The sequence below is a fragment of the Chiloscyllium punctatum genome, chromosome 40 (genome assembly GCF_047496795.1).
Source record: "Chiloscyllium punctatum isolate Juve2018m chromosome 40, sChiPun1.3, whole genome shotgun sequence".
In the NCBI taxonomy this organism is placed as follows: domain Eukaryota; kingdom Metazoa; phylum Chordata; class Chondrichthyes; order Orectolobiformes; family Hemiscylliidae; genus Chiloscyllium; species Chiloscyllium punctatum.
Genome location: NC_092778.1, coordinates 44196614 through 44221914, shown reverse-complemented (window position 1 = coordinate 44221914; position 25301 = coordinate 44196614). Strand labels below are relative to the sequence as shown.

The window sequence follows — 25301 nt, the reverse complement described above, 5'->3', positions numbered from 1 at the left end:
TTAGCTACTTACGCATTTAGATTTTAACGATTCTGCTAGTGTGGCAGTTGCCCTAAGCTGCCAAAGTACTAACGTGTGAAATTTACTTTCTACACTTCTTTACATCGCCATCTCTTACCTCCTCTAAAACACACTTCTTACATTTTGCTTATTTGACCATGCTTCTGGTCATCTGTCTAATACTGTCTTATGAAAGTGTCATGTTGTTTGATGTTTCTGTGAAGGGCCTTGAGACATTTTTCAATGTTGAAGGTGCCATAAAAAACAAACTTTTAAAATAACAAGTCATTGAAGTAGAACGTCTAAGAAAAAATAAAGAATACAAACGACTTTTCATCTGCGACTCCAGGACACCCAAAATTCGAGGGAGACTGATTCAGTTGGCGATGAATGATACATATACTGGATTAGTGGTGCTGGAAGAGCACAGCATGATACATGTTTCAATCTAGAGCAGTTGGAAGATATCCGAGCCCTTTATGCAACCTCAGTTTGTGAATCAAAATCTCCCTCTAAGGAAATGTTCAAGCTTCGTTAACTCTGGACCACCGAAAGGACATCTCTCGAAAACTGAGGTGTGACTTTGATTATTTGTATTTTCCCGCCCATTTAATTTAGAAACACTTTTTGAAAATAGTTATTTCGAGAACTCCTAAGCGGATATCACATTTATAACTGCCCATCGGAAGTGGTAGTAAGTCAATATTTCGAATGGTTTTAATTGTGCTAATGTAATTATTAAGTGAATACCGTGAAATAATAATACACGTTTAATAACGTACAGCTATAAACACTTGAATATTCCAACTCATTCACAGCTCTAAGTTGTATGCGCATGTCAATTTGATAGTAATCCCACAATGCTTATGGGATACTATTGACGTAATATACGTTCGGCCTCTTGCACCCTTATTTCTTACGAACTCGGCCAATCGGCAGGCGGCGCACGGATCACGCGGAGTCGTTATCGTCCCGTGGAAACGTAGTTCGGGTGTTTCCGACGAGCAGCAATGACGAATTCGGTCGGTTTCGTGAACTTGGCTCCGCCTCCTCCTCCCATCCTCCCCTCACTGCCCCCCCCCCCCTCCCTCGGTGGACGGAACGTCAGGAGGAAAAAAAACTTTAAGATCAACAGCCGCCATTTTGGTGGAAAATTTCATCCGAAATTTCGGAGGAATTGAACGGCGTCGGGAGCTGTGCTCGCTGCCTAGAGTATTCCTGAAAACCCATATTCGGTTACGAAATCCATACAGTCGTCAAATTACTGCGGGTCCGGGCGCCTCAAACCGTGGAAAAGCGATAAGAGAAAGGGGACCGGCTGAAGGGGAGGGGGGAGGTGGTGTTTAAAAATCCGTATCCCCTTCGTTCCGCCGTACCAAGTCTCCGGGTGAAGTATTGTTTTCATCGGCTGAGCCGGCAGCGGTCTGGCGTCAGTCCCCGGCCTGGTCCCGGCCCTCTGCCGAAAATGCGGCCTGACTGATTGGCTCGAATTTGTTTTTTTTCTAACTGCATATTAAAGTAAAGATAGGGGTTGGAAAGCTTTTTTTTTCCCCTGTGTGAGGGGGGAGTGGAATGGCGGAGCAGGGTGTCGCGTTAGGGGAATGGCGCTGTGGCTGAGGAGGAGCGGGCTCTCGGTGCTCGTCAAAGGCCCCAGGGCCTGCCAAAGTCGCTGCTGTGTCCGTCTTTATCCCGCCCACCACCCCCCCTCACCTTTCATGTTCTTTATATGAAACTAGCTTGAAAAGGGAGGGGGGAACAATTTACACATACAGATATATAAGATATATATAATAAAATGGCCGAGAACCTGCTGGATGGACCGCCGTCTGCCAAACGGCCCAAACTCAACTCGCCGGCGCTCTCTGCCAGTGACAGTACAGGTAAGGAGGAGATGTCGCCTGGGACAACCGGGGAGTATAGGTAGTTGCATACCTTCCCAACACCCCTTTTTGTAGGTAGTAAATAAGAATGGAATGTGTATGTTTTGAAATTAAAGATTTTGGTAGAAATTTAAAACCGTGTTTTATTTAGAGAATATTGATAGGTTTTGCTCATTCCCTCTCTCCATCTCCTGACCTCACAAAGTAAAACTGGCAGTCTTTGCAATCGTATAATTGGCGAGGTTTGAGGGAGAATGGCCCAGTAACGCTGGAAGATCATAAGGTGTTCTTCGATGTCGTATATTTAAGAGACGAATAAGGAGTTATGAATTACTTTTGGGAGAATATTGCTTGGTGTAAAGTGATTCTTTAGTATTGGTTACGTAACTTATTTCGAGCAGTTTATGGTCGGTAGTGATAGACTTGCACAATTATTTTCACATAGAATGCTAATAAAGTTAGACCTTGGTTTCGGTATGATGAAATAAAGTTTGTCTCGCATATTTGTTTCAAGTCAAGTATTCTTACATTGGAGAAATTAGACTATTGCTGAATTTCGCTGTGTGGAAAGCGTTTCGTTGAAACTAATGGGATACGTAATATAGTAGAATATATTTATGAAATGTTTGCTGGTTAAAGTTGTTTAGTCTTTCAACTGACGAGACAAATGACGTCGTAACTTGTTATCTTTACGTTTAAAAAATGAATTAATCTAAGATTGTAGCGTTTCTTGGAAAATATACATCTGATACACTGTGTAAAACGTGCATGTTGGAAGTAGCAGTCTCCGTATTTTGGTCATTATTTTGTAAATAGAAACTTGTAGCGGTGGACTGCATTATGGCTGGTGGTAGTTGGCGGAAGCCCAGTGATTTAAATTGATTTCTGTGCTGTCTACTGACACAATGACACCTCCGTGTTACTGTCCTGTGGATTCTGGTGAGCCGAAAAATCGATGTCATCGTCAAAATCTTTTGAGTAATAATTGCAGTTTGCCGTCCGAAATGCCCACATTTAACGGGAGAGAACCAACAAAACTGCAGTTGCCTGTGCATTTTTTTTTGTTCTGCAGTAATTTAAATTGAATATCCCAACTGACACTAGGGTATATTGAAAGGCAGTAATGACTTTGGGCAGTTGAATTTATGGGTAAGATTTTTAAACTAGTGTATTGAACTATTAATTCTGCATGTTTGATGTTTGCAATGGACAAATAAAAACAAAACGAAGCGTTTACCAAGATTTACTTCGGTAATCAATTTACCACTTTATGCCATTAAAATATGAGAGCAAATGAATATTTTAAACTTGACTTTCATCTTTTGGCAAGTAATTGTCGAATGCTACACTTGTGGACATGTACAATCACTGTGGGTGGTGGATACTTTGGCGCATTCTGTCTCTGAAGCTTGAACTGCAGCATATGATGTTTTAAATTATGCAGCACCACATTGAAGAAACACAGGTCATTTATATGTTCACAGACAGTTATGCTGGTTGTACGGTATCATTTGATACACAGGTTTATGAATCCAGTGTGAAACCAAGGTTTAACTTAATCATATATTATTTCCTGACCTTTTACCTTTGGAGCTACACCCACCATTGTAGTATAAAGTCTCTTTTCACAATATGCAATGTCAGACTTGTGTTTTGGCTTCTAAAACTGTTACAAGTCACTGTAAATGTTTTTATTTGAAACACATTACACATTTCAGCAATGCTTACCATTAAAACAAACAAGGATACACATATGGTTATGAGGTTTGAATAAGTTGTACTAGTGGTTTGCTGAACAGATTAATCTTCCTAAGGTAGCATCAGGCACTGGTCAAATTTAGTGTATTGTCTACAAAAAGTTTTGGCTTGTTATTCAGTATTTAATGTGAAGCCAATACTTAATGCAAGTGTTGGGATAAATAATATTGAGACGTTCTGTAATTGAATGACAAAAAAATTTTTTTTAAAAAGTGGCTATTTTCCAAACTGTTTCAAAGTGGGGACTAACAGACATAGCTGATTGCCATACAAATCTTAATACGTTTGGAAGTTCATTAACAAAGATTAAGTTAGGGTTGGTTTGGTATGTTAAAGTAAATACTTAGCAAGATATTGGTCCTTTTTAAATGGGTTTTAAAGAACATACATTGATATATTGTGTTAAATCCATGCCTTTGTGTTTTGTGTATTTTTGAGTAGATTTTATCTTTAATACAAAATGCTTATAATATGTACATAGTGCTCTTCTACAAATCAAATGCTAAACATGAATAACTTCTGTTTTACAGATTTTGGATCACCATTTGATTTGGAAAATGATTTACCTGATGAGTTGATCAGATCATCTGACCCTTTAGCACTGTCCAATGGTGGTGAACTGAGCCAGTTAAACAGCACCATTGGTCAGGATGCTGCTTCTAAACACAAGCAGCTCTCGGAGCTCTTACGGGCTGGCAGTGGTTCCAATCTCTCTGGAGGACTAGGCAACGTAAACTCCAGCAACAACCCAGGCAGATCTTTGGACAGTCCTGGTCAGGGCCAGCAGAACAGCTCCAACCTGGGCAAAAGCCCTCACAATCAAGGGCTGACTTCATCTTCTGTTCTGGGGATGGCTGCCAGCGGTTCAAGTTCCTCAACCCCTGGCTCTCAAGCACTGAACACACAAGCACAAAAACATGGAGAGTCGAAACTTCTCAATGCTGCAGCATCGGGTATGGTGTCTGCCAATAGCAGCCCAGCTGCTCAGACTGGGCCAGGTGGAATTGGCATAAATACCAATCTCAGTCACACGCATCAAGCTCTATTGAACAGCAGCAACAGCCAAGGTCTAATGCAGCAGTCGCAACAAGGACAGGGCCAGGTGCTGAATGGCTCATTGGGAGCCGCTGGCAGGGGACGAGGGAGTATGCAGTATTCAAACTCTGGCCTGGGCAACTCTGGTAGTGTGTTAGCAGAGACTTTAGCCCAGGGATCAGCACAGATGGGTGCACACACGGGTTTAAACACGCAGCAAGCTGGAGCTATGGCAAAGGTAGGTAATTTTTTTTAGCATTTGTTATTGATACTGTTGTAACCATTGATTTTCATACTTGAATGATTTTGTATCTATTGTCTAATGATACAGCTATCATCTCCCAGCAATGATTGATTTCAAAACTCACAGGCTATAGTATGTTCTTCTGCACCTTTTTCTGGCAAGACAAGAGACCAATCAATGTGTTGAATACATGGTTGAAGGATGATTTTTGTGGTGTTTCGGGACATGAGTATGTTGTGTGTATCATTGACTGTTATTAATCTTAGGCTGCTTAAAGTGTTTTAGTTCAGAGTACCTGGTCTCATACTCGCCTGAATGTATCTTTTTCTTATTTGCGTGCACACGTTCTCCGTACCCTTTTTGTTTTCTGCAAGTCTAATTTCCCCAGCTCATGTCTTTATGCATTGCACTATGTTTGCATACGTCTTGTGGTCCTTTACCCATTTATTCAATTTGTGTCTAATTTTAAACCAAAAATGAAATCACAGACAAGGTACAGTCGTACTGCATCATCCAGCCAGTCCATGCTGACCATGTACCCAAAGTAAACTTGATCCTCATGTATAAATCACAAAAAGCTAGCATACAAGTTCAGAACGCAACAGAGAAGGCAAATGGAATACTAGCCTTAATTTCAAAGTCAACAGAGTATATTTATAGGGAAGTTGTGCTAAAACTGTACAAGGGACCAGTAGAATGTACCTAGGATACCGTGAACAGTTTTGAAAATACATTTGAGATGGCAAAAAGTGAGCTGTTTAGCCAGTTGCTGCATCAGACGAAGTGCAGACAGAAGTGGAACAGACAGATGAATCTACCAGGAGAGATTAGTGTCTGAGGCAAGTTAAGACAGTCCATTATAGTTTAGCTAAAACAGGGCAGAATTGTAGAAGCATGGAATCCAGCAAAGGAGATAGAATTGATCATAACAAAATGAAGAGAGTGTGCTTTTCTATTTAATCAGTCATGTCTCTGAGGCATCTCAAAGCAGTTCACAGCCAATGATTTGCTTTTGTAGTGCAGGTGCCATTTTATTGGCAACCAACCTGCCTACTGCAAGGTCTTCCAAAACAAAGGCAATGAATGCCAAGTTCAATTATGTTTTTGTTGATTTTATTTGAGGAGTAATATTGGCTCAGGAGAACCTTCAGTATGTCACTGACATCATCTTTGTCCAAGTAGGTTGCTGGATTAAGTTTAATGGACTTCAGTTTAACATCTGAACCAAAAGTTAGCATCTTCAAACATTCCCTCGCTGCACTGAAATATTAGCCTTGCTGAAATGGGGTTCATAGTTTCCATCTTCTACCTTGGATGGTAGTTGTCTTTTCTCTAAGATGGGAAATCTCAAAACTAGAGGGCACATTTTTAAGGTGAGAGGAGAGGGATTTAAAAAAAAACAAAATTTTTACAGAGAGGGTGGTATGAGTGTGGAATGAACTTCCTGTAGAAGTGGTGGATGCAGGTACAATTACGATGTTTAAAAGGCGTTTGGATGGATACATGAATAAGAAAGGTTTGGAGGAATATAAGCCAAGAGGAGGCAGGTGGGACTAGTTTAGTTTGGAGTTACGTTTGGCATGTCCTGTTTGGACTGAAGGTTCTGTTTCTGTGCTGTATGACTCTGTGAAGCTGACTTATTATGCTGATGTTGAACTTCATTCTGTCCTTTTCCTGACTTGATTAAAGTATGCTGAATTGAAGAATCATACATCGCGAAAAGAAGTATGGATGACCGTACTTCGAACACTTAGTAGGGATCTCCTTGCTTCACAGCGCTGTTTGACACCTGATCTTGTGAAATCTGACAATATTAAATGTTGAGTAACTGGGGATATACAAAGGTTACTGGGGTCTGAACATGGGAGGTAGCAATTTTTCTTTGGAGTTTCATGGAAAATGTTGAGGAAGCCTAAATATTAGACAAAAAGAAATACTGAGAATGTTGGAAATCTGAAATAAAAAAAATAAATTGGAAATAGTCCGTTTGCCAGGCAGCATCTGAGAAGGGAAGCTGTTAATGTTCCAGGAAATGTTTGTTTCTTTCCACAGATTCTGCCTGACCTGTTGAGTATTTCCAACGTTTTGTTTCTTTTTATTCCAATTTGTCAGAGAATGAAGCTTGTGGAGATGTGGAGTGCAAAGTCTCCTGTCTGCGGTTACTGCTCTGTCAGAGATTCTGGGGCTAAGAACATTGAAAGAATTACCCAAAGTGAACATCTCCCCTGGCTTAGTTAGATCAGATCAGGTATTATTCTCCGAGGCCAAGGAAGAGAACTGTTTCAAGTATGAAGTAAGACTTTGTAAAAATTTTTTGTAACTGCCATATAAAAATGATCTGTTTTTGTGATATTTAGAACATCCAGTTCTTGAATGGATGTGCAAAGTGCAAATGAGTTAGTCATAAAATAAATTAGTTTTAATGATTTTTAGGGGTAGATTTTTCCAAATTATAGTTTAGTCCAAAACTTAATGTTGTATCTTAAAGCAGAATATTTCCTTTGACCTTCCACCATGATCAGTTTGAAACTCTGCTGACTTGGGCAACTTAATAAAAACTTAATTAAAACTTCAGCAGTTCTGAAGAAAGGTCATTGGGCCAAAATGTTAACTCTGAATTCTCCCTATAGATGCTGCCAGACCCGCTGAGTTAACATTTTGGCCCAATAACCCTTTCTCAGAACTAGGCAAAAGTGAGGACTGCAGATGCTGAAAATCAGAGTCTAGATTAGAATGGTGCTGGAAAAGCACAACAGGTCAGGCAGCATCCGAGGAGCAGGAAAATCAACTTTTCAGGCAAAAGCCCTTAATCAGGAATGAAGGCAGGGAACCTCTGGGGTGGAGAGATGAATGGTGGGGGGGAGGGGGAGGTGATAGGTCAGAGAAGAAGGTGAAGTGGATAGGTGGGAATTCCAGCAATTTCTATTTTTGTTGTTGGGCAACTTAATTCTGTTCTTCCTTGCATGTAGATTTCAGAATGTCACATTGTGGGTTGCTTTCTTATAGGATTCTGGGTAATCCAAGATGGAGAATGGGAAAAATTTCTGGCCGTAAGAGCTGCTCCTTTTCTTTTGAGGTATTTTGGGTGCTGGAGGTGATTTCCTCAAATTCCAGGAGCAGCAATTACTGTTTTATATGCTCTTGCATTGTTTTGGAACTTTGGGAAAAAAAAGTCAAAACAACAGCAGTTTTAAAAGGGAGAAGAGCAGACAAAGGGAGCATATGGTGAGGACAGTGCAAGAGAGAGAGAGAACCTGCACAGTTACTGCCTTTGCCTTTTGAATTCATGTGTCATTGGACATCAGAGTGCATCTGGGAAGATTAACAAACAATGAATTTCACAACTAATCTTGGAGGAACCAGTTTGGGCGAAGTTCACAACACAGAATCAGATAAGTTAATTGTTGTTTTAAGTCTGTCCAAGAGAAAGGCTGTATTAGTGAGTACAGTGGGTTCTTTCTTGATTGTGTTTTTGGAGAGAAGTCTTTTGATTAAACTTAAAATATAAGCCATAGCTATTAATTTAACCTGGTGCAGTGTTTTGTAGAGGAATAAGATGGTGTTATTTTCTGGGTTTGTAGATTGTGAAGGAGCAAAAATGGCCTTTGCAGTGATATGTACTTCTTGTCAGATGTGGGAGTTTAAAGAGAGTTTAAGGTGACTGCAGATTATATCTGCCATAAATGCTGTTGGATGCGAATCTTATCAGATCGAGTGGATTGGTTGGAGAGACAGATAGAAGTGATGAGGAATTTGCAACAGCAACAGTATGTGATGGGTGGCAGTTATAGGAAGGGGGGAAAGTCTCAGATACGGTCACATAGATGGGTTAACTCCAGGAAGGGTAAGAGAGATCGGCACTTAGGGCAGGAGTCTTTTGTGGATATACCCATTTCAAACAGGTATGCTGTTTTGGAAAATGTAGGGGGTGATGGATTCTCAGGGGAACGTAGCACAAACAGCCAAGTTTCTGGTATTGAGACTGTCTCTAGTGCAACAAGGGGTATGTCGGGTTCCAAGAGATCAATTGTGTTGGGGGATTCTCTAGTCCAAGGTACAGACAGACTTTTCTGTGGCTAGCAGTGAAAAAGCAGAATGGTGTGTTGTTTCCCTGGTGCTAGGATCAAGGATGTCTCAGAGAGGGTACAGAATGTTCTCACGGGGGAGAGGGGCCAGCAGGAGGTCATTGTCCATATTGGAACCAACGATATAGGAAGGGAAAAAGTTGAGGTTCTGAAGGGAGATTACAGAGAGTTAGGCAGAAATTTAAAAAGGAGGTCCTCAAGGGTAGTAATATCTGGATTACTCCCAGTGCTACGAGCTAGTGAGGGCAAGAATAGGAGGATAGAGCAGATGAATGCATGGCTGAGGAGCTGGTGTTTGGGAGAAAGATTCACATTTTTGGATCATTGGAATCTCTTTTGGGGTAGAAGTGACCTGTACAAGAAAGGCAGATTGCACCTAACATGGAAGGGGACTAATATACTGGCAGGGAAATTTGCTAGAACTGTTTGGGAGGATTTAAATTAGTAAGGGGGGGACCCAGGGAGATAGTGAGGAAAGAGATCAATCTGAGACTGGTACAGTTGAGAACAGAAGTGAGTCAAACAGGCAGGGGCAAGGTAGGACTAATAAATTAAACTGCATTTATTTCAATGCAAGGGGCCTAACAGGGAAGGCAGATGAACTTGGGGCATGGTTAGGAACCTGGGACTGGGATATCATAGCATTTACAGAAATATGGCTTAGGGATGGGCAGGACTGGCAGCTTAATGTTCCAGGATACAAATGCTGCAGGAAGGATAGAAAGGGAGGCAAGAGAGGGGGAGTGACATTTTTGATGAGACATAGCATTACAGTTGTGTTGAGGGAGGAAAATCCTGGCAATACATCCAGGGAAGTTAGTTGGGTGGAACTGACAATAGGAAAGGGATGATCATCTTATTGGGATTGTATTATAGACCCTCTAATAGTCAGAGGGAAATTGAGAAACAAACTTGTAAGGAGATCTCAGCTATCTGTAAGAATAATAGGGTAGTTCTGGTAGAGGATTTTAACTTTCCGAGCATTGACTGGGACTGCCATAGTGTTAAAGGTTTAGATGGAGAGGAATTTGTTAAGTGCGTACAAGACAATTTTCTGATTCAGTATGTGGATGTACCTACGAGTGAAGGTACAAAACTTGATCTACTCTTGGGAAATAAGGCAGGGCAGGTGACGGAGGTGTCAGTGGGGCCAGTGACCATAATTCTATTCGTTTTAAAATAGTGTTGAAAAAGGATAGACCAGATCTAAAAGTTGAAGTTCTAAATTGGAGAAAGGCCAATTTTGACAGAATTAGGCAAGAACTTTCGAAAGCTGATTGGGGACAGATGTTCGCAGGTAAGGGGACGGCTGGAAAATGGGAAACCTTCAGAAATGAGATAACAAGAATCCAGAGAAAGTATATTCCTGTCAGGGTGAAAGGGAGGCTGGTAGGTATAGGGAATGCTGGATGACTGAAGAAATTGAGAGTTTGGTTAGGAAAAAGAAGGAAGCAGATGTCAGGTATAGACAGGATAGATCAAGTGAATCCTTAGAGTATAAAGAAAGTAGGAGTATACTTGAGAGGGAAATCAGGAGGGCAAAAAGGGGACATGAGGTAGCTTTGGCAAATAGAATTAAGGAGAATCCAAAGGGTTTTTTACAAATATATTAAGGACAAAAGCGTAACTAGGGAGAGAATAGGGCCCCTCAAAGATCAGAAGGCGGCCTTTGTGTGGAGCCACAGAAAATGGGGGAGATACAAAATGAACATTTTGCATCAGTATTTATTGTGGAAAAGGATATGGAAGATATAGACTGTAGGGAAATAGATGGTGACATCTTGCAAAATGGCCAGATTACAGAGGAGGAAGTGCTAGATGTCTTGAAACAGTTAAAGGTGGATAAATCCCCAGGACCTGATCAGGTGTACCTGAGAACTCTGTAGGAAGCTAGAGAAGTGATTGCTGGGTCTCTTGCTGAGATATTTGTATAATCGATAGTCACAGGTGAGATGCCGGAAGACTGGAGGTTGGAAAATGTGGTGCCATTGTTTAAGAAGAGCATTAAAGATAAGCGAGGGAACTGTAGACCGGTGAGCCTGACCTCGGTGGTGGCCAAGTTGTTGGAGAGAATCCTGAGGGACAGGATGTACATGTATTTGGAAAGGCAAGGACTGTTTAGGGATAGTCAAAATGGCTTGGTGTTTGGGAAATCATGTCTCACAAACTTTATTGCGTTTTTTGAAGAAGTAACAAAGAGGTTTGATGAGGGCAGAGCAGTAGATGTGATCTTTATGGACTTCAGTAAGGTGTTGACAAGGTTCCCCATGGGAGACTGATTATCAAGGTTAGATCTCATGGAATAAAGGGAGAACTAGCCGTTTGGATACAGATCTGGCTCAAAGGTAGAAGACACAGGGTGATGGTGGATGGGTTGTTTTTCAGACTGGAGGCCTATGACCAGTGGAGTGCCACAAGGATTGGTGCTGGGTCCTCTACTTTTTGTCATTTACATGAATTATTTGGATATGAGCATAAGAGGTGCAGTTAGTAAGTTTGCAGATGACACCAAAATTGGTGGTGGTGTGGACAGCAAAGAGGGTTACCTCAGATTACAACAGGATCTTGACCAGATGAGCCAGTGGGCTGAGACGTGGCCAATGGAGATTAATTCAGATAAATGTGAGGTGCTACATTTTGGGGAAGCAAATCTTAGCAGGACTTATACACTTAATGGTAAGGTCCTAGGGAGTGTAACTGAACAAAGAGACCGTGGAGTGCAGGTTCATAGCTCCTTGAAAATGGAGTCGCAGGTAGATAGGATAGTGACGAAGGCGTTTGGTATGCTTTCCTTTATTGGTCAGAGTATTGAGTACAGGAGTTGCGGCTGTACAGAACATTGGTTAGGCCGCTGTTGGAATATTGCGTGCATTTCTGGTCTCCTTCCTATCGGAAGGAAACTTGAAAGGGTTCAGAAAAGATTTACAAGGATGTTGCCAGGGTTGGAGGATTTGAGCTATAGGGAGAGGCTGAACAGGCTGGGGCTGTTTTCCCTGGAGCGTCAGAGGCTGAGGGGTGACCTTATAGAGGTTTACAAAATTGAGGGCTATGGGTAGGATAAATAGACAATGTCTTTTCCCTGGTGTTGGGGGAGTCCAGAACTAGAGGGCATAGGTTTAGGGTGAGAGGGGAAAGATATAAAAGAGACCTAAGGGACAACTTTTTCACGCAGTGAGTGGCACGTGTATGGAGTGAGCTGCCAGAGGATGTGGTGGAGGCTGGTACAATTGCAACATTTAAGAGGCATTTGGATGGGTATATGAATAGGAAGGGTTTCGAGGGATATGGGCTGAGTGCTGGCAGGTGGGATTAGATTGGGTTGGGATATCTGGTAGGCGTGCGCAGGTTGGACCGAAGGGTCTGTTTCCATGCTGTACATCTCTATGACTATAATTGTGTGTTGCTTTCAATTACAATTCCTCCATTTCACACTGTTGAGAAATCAGTTTGTTTTGGTGTGTTGAAAGGAAGAGCTCGCATGAGAAATGCTTCTAATAGTATACCATGTTTTGAGGTGAGTTAGGACAAGAGCTGCACGAATACTTGAACATCAGCCTCAGATTGTAGCCCGATCCATCAGTTGACTCATACAGCAGGAACTTTCACATCCATTTTCCTTCATACATTAGTCATTTCATAACCTCCTAAATTTTGTCAGGTAAGTGTTAGCTTGTATTTTTGTACAAGTTAGTTGGTTAAAGAATACAACAATCGATGTGCGCATACTTCCAAATAACTGCACCAGGCAGAACGTTGAGTGCTGAAATTAAGCACTTGCTGTTGTGGTGTGCACGTTAGGTTGTGTTCAGAAGCTACATCATGGCTTGTCGATACCAATTCACTCTCAAGATGGTGTTATCAAACCACATGAGTGAGCTTGATATCTGTATCCATGCATGAACAAATATGGTATCCCTTGCAATCAGTTGTGTTAGCAGCATAATGATGATCTGATCAAAAATGCATCACATTTTGTTGAAATAATTCATGCACGACGTTATCTTCGAAAGGTAAAGATCCTTTCAAAGGAGAGTTGATGCAAGTTTTGACTAAGTAGGACTTCTGCCTTTTTCCATAAGAAATAGCTGTATGACATCAGTTTTCTTGACATATAAATTTATTAATGGCAGGTTTTGGTTTGTGTAATTGTGCATTAGTGAAATCTTGAAATCCCACGCACAATGTACATAATTTGATATATTTCATCATCAAACTCAGCAATTGAAGATGCACACAGCAGTTTTTTATTGAGCTAATTTTTGTTGAGGATGGGTGACTACTGGATGATTAAAGTAATTGAATTTGGAGATAACAAAAGCTTGATAAAGGATTCCAACAGCTACTCAGCTGAGGTAAAAGCGGACAATGTTATAAGTGGGAATAAGGCTTTGTAGTGAGTGAGTGCAATGTTTAAAACCCAGCAAAGGCTCAAACAGTGGTTTTGCAATTAGTTCAAAGTCATTGCGAGGAAAAACCAACTGGTGGTGCCTCCAATGAGAAACTTGAAATGAATCTAAGAAGAGATCAAGGATTTAACATTGATAAACTGTACTCGCATTGCTCCACTGATTTTACCAAAGTTGAAACTTCAGAAGTCCCTCAGCGTTGCATTGGGACTTTGGTTGTAACTGATTGTGGAAGGTAAAGCCAGGAATTATGCCTTCACTGAGCTGTGGTCACCAATGTGCCAATGCAGAAACAGAAAAAATAGGAACAGGATTCGGCCATTCAGCTCTTTGAGCCTGCTCTGCTCTTCGTGATCATAGCTGATCATCCAGCTCAGTATCCCTTTCCTGCTTTTGCTACATACCCTTTGATCCCTTTTAGCCCTAAGAACTATATCTATGTCCTTGAAAACACTTGACGTTCTGTTGTCAACCACTTTCTGTGACAGAGAATTCACAGACTCACCATTCTCTTTGTGAAATAATTTCTTCACATCTCAGAAGTAAATGGCCTTCCCCGTGTCCTTAGGTTGTGTCCCCTGGTTCTAGACTCCCTGGTAGTGAGGAACATCCTTGTGTTTATCTGATCTAGTTAGAGTTTTATAGGTTTTTATGATTAGATTAGATTAGATTAGATTAGATTATTTTACAGTGTGGAAACGGGCCCTTCGGCCCAACAAGTCCACACCGACCCGCCGAAGCGCAACCCACCCATACCCCTACATTTACCCCTTACCTAACACTACGGGCAATTTAGCATGGCCAATTCACCCTAACCTGCACATCTTTGTGACTGTGGGAGGAAACCGGAGCACCCGGAGGAAACCCACGCAGACACGGGGAGAACGTGCAAACTCCACACAGTCAGTCGCCTGAGTCTATCTCATCCCCTCTCCCCCCCCACCTAACCATGGGTGGCATGGTGGCACAGTGGTTAGCACTGCTGCCTCACAGCACCAGAGACCTGGGTTCAATTCCTGGCTCAGCCGACTGACTGTGTGGAGTTTGCACATTCTCCCCGTGTCTGCGTGGGTTTCCTCCAGGTGCTCCGGTTTCCTCCCCCACTCCAAAAATGTGCAGGTTAGGTGAATTGGCCATGCTAAATTGCCTGTAGTGTTAGGGGAATGGGTCTGGGTGGGTTGCACTTCAGCTTGTGGACTTGTTGGGCCGAAGGGCCTGTTTCCACACTGTAAGTAAACTAAACTAATCTAATCTAATCTAACCAATCCACCCTAAACCAAATCATCCGCCGACATTTCTGCCACCTCCAAACAGACCCCACTACCAGGGATATATTTCCTTCCCCACCTCTCTCCGCCTTCTGCAAAGACCGTTCCCTTCGCGACGACCTGGTCAGGTCCACGCCCCCAAACAACCCACCCTCCAATCCTGGCACTTTCCCCTGCCACCGCAGGAACTGTAAAACCTGCGCCCACACCTCCTCACTCACCTCTATCCAAGGCCCTAAAGGAGCCTTCCACATCCATCAAAGTTTTACTTGCACATCCACTAATGTCATTTATTGTATCCGTTGCTCGCGATGCGGTCTCCTCTACATTGGGAAGACTGGGCGCCTCCTAGCAGAGCACTTTAGGGAACATCTCCGGGACACCCGCACCAATCAACCACACCGCCCCGTGGCCCAACATTTCAACTCCCCCTCCCACTCTGCCAAGGACATGGAGGTCCTGGGCCTCCTTCACCGCTGCTCCCTCACCACCAGACGCCTGGAGGAAGAACGCCTCATCTTCCGCCTCGGAACACTTCAACCCCAGGGCATCAATGTGGACTTCAACAGTTACCTCATTTCCCCTTTCCCCACCTCACCCTAGTTCTAAACTTCCAACTCAGTAACTGTCCCCATAACTTGTCCGGACTTGTCCTACCTGCCTATCTTCTTTTCCACCTATCCACTCCACCCTCTCCTCCTTGACCTATCACCTTCATCCCCTCCCCCACTCACCCATTGTACTCTATGCTACTTTATCCCCACCCCCACCCTCCTCCAGCTTATCTCTCCACGCTTCAGGCTCACTGCCTTTATTCCTGATGAAGGGCCTTTGCCCGAAACGTCGATTTCGAAGCTACTTGGATGCTGCCTGAACTGCTGTGCTCTTCCAGCACCACTAATCCACCCTCTTTATATGTCAGTCCTGTCATCTCAGGAATAAGTCTCGGGGTAAACCATTGTTGCATACTCTCTGATAAGAATATCCATCCCCAGATAAGGAGACCAAAACTTCACAGAATTCTACCTTTCTCAACAAGGCCCATACAATTGCAGCAACACATCCCTGCTCCTGTACTTGATTCCTCTCACTGGAATGCCATTTGCTGCATTCACCTGCATGCTTACTTTCAGTGACTGGTGTATGAGGACACCCAAGTCATGTTGAAGCAGCTCTCTTTTTCCAATTGGATAACTGCCTTCCTATTTTTGTTTGGAGTAAGTGAGGACTGCAGATGCTGGAGTACCAGAGTTGAAAAATGTCGTGCTGGAAAAACATAGCAGGCAAGGCAGCATCTGAGGAGCAGGAGAATCGACGTTCCTGCTCCTCGGATTTTTACTTCCTATTTTTGTTGTTAAACAACCTCACATTTATCCATATTATACTTCATCTGTTAAGCACTTGTTAACTCACTCTATTGTCTAAATCACACTGAAGCACCTCTGCATCCTCCTCACAATTCAGTCAAAAGTAGCATGTCATGTATTGATTCATATTAAGGCTGTGAATAGGTAGTGACTTGTCCATGAGGTAAGTGGAGATTCTAAAGGGAACAGAGGAGTGGGCAGTGATTCAGTGGTACAGTTCCAATGGCTAATGGTAGGTACTGTGTGTGTGTGTGTGTGTGAGAGAGAGAGAGAGAGAGAGAGGGTTGGCAAGATTGGGCCCCAGTTGGGAATTTGACCAGAGTGAGGATAAGCAAGATGGGTTTGCTGGTGATGAGGAACTCGTAAAAAGCATCTCAGGGGGCCTTTGGGGATGCCAGTAGAAGCACTGAGGGTATGAGGTTATTCAAGGGAGATGAAGCTGCAGAGTGGAAGTGCACAGTGGTAATGAACTCTATTTTAAGATACTTTGGTCTGATTGTTTCAGGAATGCACATTATCCCAGAAATATTAATATCAAAAGTATCCACTTGCTGTTAACTTGTAGCACTTCATGTTGTGCAGCAATTTGATATAAACATTATTGTAGTCCCTAGAGATGGAATTGAATTTGCAACAGATGTTAGAGTGGAATCATAATATGTATAGTAAATTCTAGATAAGATAAAATCAATGGTTATTACCATACTGCATGGAAGCCCACAACACTGTAATAAATTTTACTAAATCATTAATGTGTGGAGTCCACTGTAGTCAGTTTTTAAAATAGTGTTTACATTCAAATACAGTATCGTTTTGAATTGATGTGCATAAATACAATCTACTGAATATGCTGTTGTTTGTTATAAGAGGATAGGTTGAATTATCTAGTAAGCAGCAAAAATCATAGGAAGATTGGAAAATGGTACCAGTAAAATAGTTTCAAAAATATTTATCTTATAATTCTATGACTGTTTCATGTCCAAGCAAATCTATTTAAGGTTTTGACTAATTTTAGTTCAACATTAATGTGTCATAAAAACAAGTTCTTATAGAATTCAATGCGATTGCGCTGATATTCTGATATTTTGGCAGCACTTATGAGGGTGTTAATTATGAAGAAGGTTGCAGGATAGGCAGAAGTACTGGTCTGTTTTGGCTTTGGAATTTGGTTTTCTTTAGAAATTCTTGTTCATCTTTGAGAATTCCTTAAATTGCTAATTATTTTATGTTCATGCTTGGTCCCCTTTTAAAATAGTGTATTTGTAATATTATGCATGGTGACTGTATTGAAAGTGAATGAGACCATTTAATCAGTCAACTACAAGAGAAAGCTTGGAATCCTGTGGCATGTAACGCAACTCCTGACTCCCCAGATCTGTCCATCAACTACAGTGCTCAAGTCAGGACTGCTATTGAGCAACTCTCCACTTGGCTGGATGAATGCAGCTCCAAAAACACTTAAGTTTGACACCATTGAGGACAAAGTGACCTGTTTGATTCTACCACCCATGCTTAGTAGCAAGTGTGTGTATCACCTATGGGATTTCACTAAGGCACCTTTGCACCTTCCTCATCCAAGTAAGGACATGAGAAGGGCAGCAAATACAGGGAAACACCTTGGCCGACAAGTTCTCCTCCAAGCCACTTAACTTCCTTACCTGAAAATAGACAATAGGTGCAGGAGTAGGCCATTCTGCCCTTCGAGCCTGCACCGCCATTCAATATGATCATGGCTGATCATTCCTAATCAGTATCCTCTTCCTGCCTTATCTCCATAACCCTTGATTCCACTATCTTTGAGAGCTCTATCCAACTCTTTCTTAAATGAATCCAGCGACTGGGCCTCCACTGCCCTCTGGGGCAGAGCATTCCACACAGCCACCACTCTCTGGGTGAAGAAGTTTCTTCTCATCTCTGTCCTAAATGGTCTACTCCGTATTTTTAAGCTGTGTCCTCTGGTTCGGCACTCACCCATCAACGGAAATATGTTTCCTGCTGCCAGAGTGTCCAATCCTTTCATAATCTTGTATGTCTCAATCTGATCCCCTCTCAGTCTTCTAGACTCAAGGGTATACAAGCCCAGTCGCTTCAGTCTTTCAGTGTAAGGTAATCCCGCCATTCCAGGAATTGACCTCGTGAACCTACGCTGCACTCCCTCAATAGCTAGAATGTCTTTCCTCAAATTTGGAGACCAGAACTGCACACAGTACTCCAGGTGTGGTCTTACCTGGGCCCTGTACAGCTGCAGAAGCACCTCTTTGCTTCTATACTCAATCCCTCTTGTTATGAAGGCCAGTATGCTGTTAGCCTTCTTCACTACCTGCTGGATCTGCATGCTTGCCTTCATTGACTGGTGTACAAGAACACCCAGATCTCTCTGTACAGCCCCTTTACGTAAATTGATTCCATTGAGGTCGTAATCTGCCTTCCTGTTCTTGCCACCAAAGTGGATAACTATACATTTATTCACATTAAACTGCATCTGTATGAGTTAGCCCGGAAGAGTCCTAGCACGTATTGCACCTGCCCCCCAGCTTCGTTTGTGTACCTGCACGAAATGGACTGCAGCAGTTAATGAAGATAACTAATCACCACTTTCACAACCATGATAGACAATAAATGCTCGCTTAAATGGAAAGGAGGATGATTCCATAGTCGCCACTCAGAAGTAAAATCTGTGCTCTATGGGCTTGCCAAATGTGGTAAAGTTACATTTTGATTTTTGTTTTTAATGGGTGCATAATAAGCATGTATTGACAGTTTTGTCATGCTATTATGAAAGTTAAGATCAATTTTATAAAGAATTTTGATTTTTTTGCTGTTATGCATTGTCATATTTGCAGCAATCTCAAATGCAGCATTTATGTACCATCTTTAGCATAATCAAATATCCTAAGGCATTTCATGGATGATTTATCAAACAAACCTTGATATCAAGTCTGTATAGGGAAGGCAGCCTAATGTTTTGTCAGAAAAAAAAATTTAATAAGCATCTCAAAGGAGGAAAGCACGTGGAAGAGTTTTTGGGGTGAGCAAGGAGATTTCCTTGTGGGGACTTTGGCAAATAAAGGTGCAGCTGCCAATAGTGGAATGATTTAAATCGGGTGTCCTAAAGGCCAGAATTAGATGAGAGCAGATACCTCAGTGTTCTGAGGGTAGAGGAGATTACTTAAACTTGTGAAGTGTGGAAGTTGGGAGGCCAGCCAAGAGTCTCTTTTAATTGAGTTTAGAAAAACCAAAGGTATGGATGGCACATAGCTAGGAATTTACACCAGCTACTGACAAGTGGTTTTTGGTCTATTTGAAGGTTTTAGTGTATTTCTTGAGGGCTTTGCAAACAGTTTTTTATTAAGTGGCGGGGATTGAATTTAGTAGATCTTTACAGTTTACCTATTTTCTGCCTTGGTCAATTTCATTAACTTAAAGATTTTAATTTAAGTTTAATTAGTAAATATTTACAGTTACCTTGGGCCTAGGTAAACTTACAATTTCTAAATTGTTAAGCAGTACCCTTTCAGATTTGGTGTTCATTCTAGAATAATTCTTTGGTAGGATTGGTTTCTGTTAAGTACATATTTAGTAATACTAATTAGAAGTGTGTCCTCATAACAAAGTCATTTCTTGTCAGTAATACTTTCATACTATATAAATATGTGAGTCAGTGTCAACTGAAAAATGGCATACAACTGTGGCCAACAAATTAGGAGCAGGAGTAGGTCATCTGGTCCCACAAGCCTGCTGCGCCATTCAATAAGATCATGATAACTGTGACCTGAACTCCACATTTTTTTGTCCATGCTGGAATGGACACAAACAAGAAACTCTTCTTTCCTTGAGTTGAACCAAAGTAAGAAGATATGAATTGTTAAATCAACAATTAAAGCTGCTACTAATACGTTGCAGTGAAGATGATGTGGAGTCTGTGTGGGTGGAATTGAGGAACTACAAAGGTGAAAAAACCATAATGGGAGTTATGTACAGACCTCCTAACAGTGGTCAGGACCAGGGGCGCAGTATGTACCGGGAAATAGAGAAGGCATGTCAGAAAGGCAAGGTCACGGTGATCATGGGAGACTTCAATATGCAGGTCGACTGGATAAATAATCTTGCCAGTGGATCCAAAGAAAGGGAATTCATGGAATGCTTACAGGATGTTTTTTTGGAACAGCTTGTCATGGAGCCCACAAGGGAGCAGGCTATTCTGGACCTAGTGCTATGTAATGAACCAGACTTTATAAAAAATTTTAAAGTAAGGGAACACTTCGGAAGCAGTGATCATAATATGGTAGAGTTCAGTCTGCAGTTTGAAAGAGAGAAGGCAAAATTGGATGTAATGGTGTTACTCTCATAATTACCTTTATTTAACTGTATGAGAGAGGAACTGATGAAAATAGACTGGAAGCAGAGCCTAGCGGGGAAGACAGTAGAGCAAAAATGGCAGGAGTTTGTGGGTATAATTGAGGACACTGTACAGAGGTTCATCCCCAAGAAAAGAAAGATTATCCGGGGAGGGATTAGACAGCCATGGCTGACAAAGGAAGTCAGGAAATGTATTAAAGAAAAAGAGATCCTATAAAGTGGCCAAGAGCACTGGGAAATCAGAAGATTGGGAAGGCTACAAAAACAAACAGAGGATAACAAAGAAAGAAATAAGGAAGGAGAGGATCAAATATGAAGGTAGGCTAGCCAGAAATATTAGAAATGATAGTAAAAGTTTATTTCAATACATAAGAAACAAACGAGAGGCAAAAGTAGACAATGGGCCACTTCAAACTGATGCTAGAAGCCTAGTGATGGGAGATAAGGAAATAGCTGGAGAACTTAATAAGTACTTTGCCTCAGTCTTCACAGTAGAAGACATGAGTAATATCCCAACAATTAAGGGGAGTCAGGAGGCTGAGTTGAGTCTGGTTGCCATTGCAAAAGAGAAAGTGCTAGAAAAGCTAAAAGGTCTTAACATTGATAAATCTCCTGGCCCCGATGGGCTACATCCTAGAGTTCTAAGGGAGGTGGCTGAGGAAATAGCGGAGGCGTTGGTTGAGATCTTTCAAAAGTCACTGGAGTCAGGGAAAGTCCCGGATGATTGGAAGATCGCTGTTGTAACCCCCTTGTTCAAGAAAGGATCAAGACAAAAGATGGAAAGTTATAGGCCAATTAGCCTAACCTCTGTTGTTGGTAAAATTCTAGAATCCATCATTAAGGATGAGGTTTCTAAATTCTTGGAAGAGCAGGGTCGGATTAGAACAAGTCAACATGGATTTAGTAAGGGGATATCGTGTCTGACAAATCTGTTGGAATTCTTTGAAGAGGTGACAAGTAGGTTAGACCAGGGAAACCCAGTGGATGTGGTCTATCTAGACTTCCAAAAGGCCTTTGATAAGGTGCCACACGGGAGGCTGCTGAGCAAGGTGAGGGCCCATGGTGTTCGAGGTGAGCTACTGGTATGGGTTGAGGATTAGCTGTCTGACAGAAGGCAGAGTTGGGATAAAAGGTTCTTTTTCGGAATGGCAGCCGGTGACAAGCGGTGTCCCGCAGGGTTCAGTGTTGGGGCCGCAGCTGTTCATGTTATATATTAATGATGTGGATGAAGGGACTGGGGGCATTCTAGCAAAGTTTGCCGATGATACGAAGTTAGGTCGACAGGCAGATAGTACTGAGCAGGTGGGGAGGCTACAGAAGGATCTAAAAGATAAAAACAATGACTGCAGATGCTGGAAACCAGATTCTGGATTAGTGGTGCTGGAAGAGCACAGCAGTTCAGGCAGCATCCAAGTAGCTTCGAAATCGACGTTTCGGGCAAAAGCCCTTCATCAAGAATAAAGGCAGTGAGCCTGAAGCGTGGAGAGATAAGCTAGAGGAGGGTAGGGGTAGGGATAAAGTAGCATAGAGTACAATGGGTGAGTGGGGGAGGGGATGAAGGTGATAGGTCAAGGAGGAGAGGGTGGAGTGGATAGGTGGAAAAGAAGATAGCAGGTAGGACAAGTCCCTGGACAAGTTATGGGGACAGTTACTGAGCTGGAAGTTTAGAACTAGGGTGAGGTAGGGGAAGGGGAAATGAGGAAACTGTTGAAGTCCACATTGATGCCCTGGGGTTGAAGTGTTCCGAGGCGGAAGATGAGGCGTTCTTCCTCCAGGCGTCTGGTGGTGAGGGAGCGGCGATGAAGGAGGCCCAGGACCTCCATGTCCTCGGCAGAGTGGGAGGAGGCGTAGAAATGTTGGGCCACGGAGCGGGCAGAAGGATCTAGACAATTTGGGAGAGTGGTCCAGGTAATGGCTGATGGAATTCAATGTGAGCAAATACGAGGTCTTGCACTTTGGAAAAAAGAATACAAGCATGGACTACTTTCTAAACGGTGAGAAAATTCATAAAGCCAAAGTACAAAGGGATCTGGGAGTGCTAGTCGAGGATTCTCTAAAGGTAAACATGCAGGTTGAGTCCGTGATTAAGAAAGCGAATGCAATGTTGTCATTTATCTCAAAAGGGTTGGAATATAAAAGCACCGATGTGCTACTGAGACTTTATAAAGCTCTGGTTAGGCCCCATTGTGTCCAGTTTTGGTCCCCACACCTCAGGAAGGACATACTGGCACTGGAGCGTGTCCAGCGGAGATTCAGAGGAACAGCTGAGGATCCTGGGGTTGTATTCATTGGAGTTTAGAAGATTAAGGGGAGATCTAATAGAAACTTACAAGGTAATACATGGCTTGGAAAGGGTGGACGCTAGGAAATTGTTTCCGTTAGGCGAGGAGACTAGGACCTGTGGACACAGCCTTAGAATTAGAGGGGGTAAATTCAGAACAGAAATGTGGAGACATTTCTTCAGCCAGAAAGTGGTGGGCCTGTGGAATTCATTGCTGCAGAGTGCAGTGGAGGCCGGGACGCTAAATGGCTTCAAGGCAGTGATTGATAAATTCTTGATGTCACAAGGAATTAAGGGCTATGGGGAGAATGCGGGTAAGTGGAGTTGAAATGCCCATCAGCCATGATTGAATGGCGGAGTGGACTCGATGGGCCGAATGGCCTTACTTCCACTCCTATGAAAATTATGGTCACATAGAAATAAGCATTACAAAAGTTTGTGATTTTGTTTTCTTTCTTTTGTGGGATATGGATATGCTAAGCTAGCATTTCTATTCCATCCCAAATTTCCCTTGAGAAGGTGGTAGTGAGCTGCCTTGAACTGCTGCAGGCTATTGGTATGTATACTATAATTAGTGTTAAGAAGTGGGTTTCAAAATTTTGAGTCAACGACACTGAAGGATTGTCAATAGTTCCTAGTCAAGATTGTATGTGAGTTTAGATGAACCTGCAGGAGGTGGTGTTTTTAATTATCTGCTGCCCTTGTCCTTCTAGGTGATAGAAAGTGGGGCTGAAAGGTGCTGGCTGAGAAGCTTTGGTGACTCCTGCAAATTGAAGGTGTTGCACAGTCCTGTGTGCAAGTAGTAAAGTGAGCAACTATTGAAAGAGTTGTATGGGGCATCAACTAAACAACTGCTTTGTCATAGATAGCATTGAGTATCAGGGCAGTTTTTTACATTACTGGGTAAATGCCAGTGTTGTAGCTGTACTGAAAAAAAATATGGCCAGGAACAGGGCCAGTTCTGCAGCATGGGTCTTCAGTATTATCATCAGAATGTTGTCAGAGCCATAGCCTTTTTGATATCCAGTGTCTTCAGTTGTTTTTTTATATCACATGACATGAATCAAATTGGTTGAAAGCTGGCATCTGTGATGGTTGGGCTTTGTTTCTGCAAGGACAGCAGAGTGGTCATTCCACTAATAGTATCGTGGACAGGCGCATCTACTATTGGTAGATTGGTGATGACAAGATTGAGCACTTTTATTTCCCTCTTGTTGTTTCCCTCACAACCTGCTTACAGAGCCAGTCTAGCAGCTATGCCTTCAGCTATGGCTGAAGCCCATTCAGACAGTAGATTAGATTAGATTACTTACAGTGTGGAAACAGGCCCTTCGGCCCAACAAGTCCACGCCGCCCCGCCGAAGCGTAACCCATACCCCTACATCTACATCTACAGATACCCCTTACCTAACACTACGGGCAATTTAGCATGGCCAATTCACCTGACCTGCACATCTTTGGACTGTGGGAGGAAACCGGAGCACCCGGAGGAAACCCACGCAGACACGGGGAGAACGTGCAAACTCCACACAGTCAGTCGCCTGAGGCGGGAATTGAACCCGGGTCTCTGGCGCTGTGAGGCAGCAGTGCTAACCACTATGCCACCGTGCCGCCCACAGTAGTGGTGCTACTAAGCCACTGTTGTTAATTGACACTGACATTGCCCCACACAGGATATGTGACATGCTTATGCCACTTTCTGAGAATAGGTAATGTCAAGACTTAAATCAGAATGGGCTTCTTCATAAGAAAAAATAACAGCCACACTAATGGTGAGTGGAGGCAACACCTCTGAAATTATTAAAAAGAAAAGTGTTAAATCCTATTACAAGAGGATTCCGTGAGCTATGTGGATGAAGTAACCCGTAACAAGTAGAGCTGTATTTGGAAGAGAACTGAAGGGGAGCAAAAGGCAGTAATCAACCGCCCCGTTTGACCTGTTGTAATGGTATTTCAGTTTAAAGTGCAAAGATCTTTACTTTGGGTCTATAATCTGTTGATTAGTGATGTAGGAAAGTTTTGACCTTGACTTTCATGCTTCACCCTACATCCTATACTTAATTACTGTCAGCATTATTGTATGTCAGTTTCTGTTGCAATTATTTTGAAATACGAACAAATCAATCTTTGAGTAAGATGTGCAAACTTACCTTTTGAATTTCATGCTTAACTTGTCCAAACTGTTCAAGGTTACATCATTCATATAACTCATGGAATCCCCTTGTAATAAGATTTAACACTTTTTCTTTTTAATAATTCCAGAGTTGTTGCCTCCACTCACCATTATTGTGGTTGTCACTTTTTTGAAGTGGATTCTGATATAAGTTTTGATGTTGCCTATTCTCAATTTGTACTTTTTGTTCCTGCCGCTTGTGGCTTAATTTTATAACAAGGCTGTGTTACATTTAATGAGCAAGTTATTAGTCAAGGCTCATGGTTCTTTTGAAAACTATGTCCTGAACAAAAGTTAAGCAAATAATGGTTTTCCTTTCCATAGATTGGATATCTGTGGTGAAGTTGTCTTGGAATTTTTAATGTATCATTGACTTTCTCCACCAAATTCTTGGCTCGTTGTGAAGATTGGCATGTTTGAAATCATGTCAAAGTACAAACTTTTT

At 42.3% G+C, this 25301-nt stretch overlaps 1 protein-coding gene across 5 annotated transcripts in view; it reads left to right on the top strand.

Moving 5' to 3' along the window:
• The first annotated feature begins 1102 nt into the window (after positions 1-1102).
• The window catches only part of LOC140464531 (CREB-binding protein-like), a 204739-nt gene continuing 180540 nt past the window's right edge, over positions 1103-25301 (top strand). For all 5 annotated transcript variants that reach the window (XM_072559707.1, XM_072559706.1, XM_072559704.1 and 2 more), the window contains exons 1-2: positions 1103-1880; positions 4169-4911. In XM_072559707.1, the coding sequence (XP_072415808.1) occupies positions 1796-1880; positions 4169-4911 (828 nt within the window). In that variant the 5' untranslated portion in view covers positions 1103-1795. The remainder of the gene's footprint in view (positions 1881-4168; positions 4912-25301) is intronic.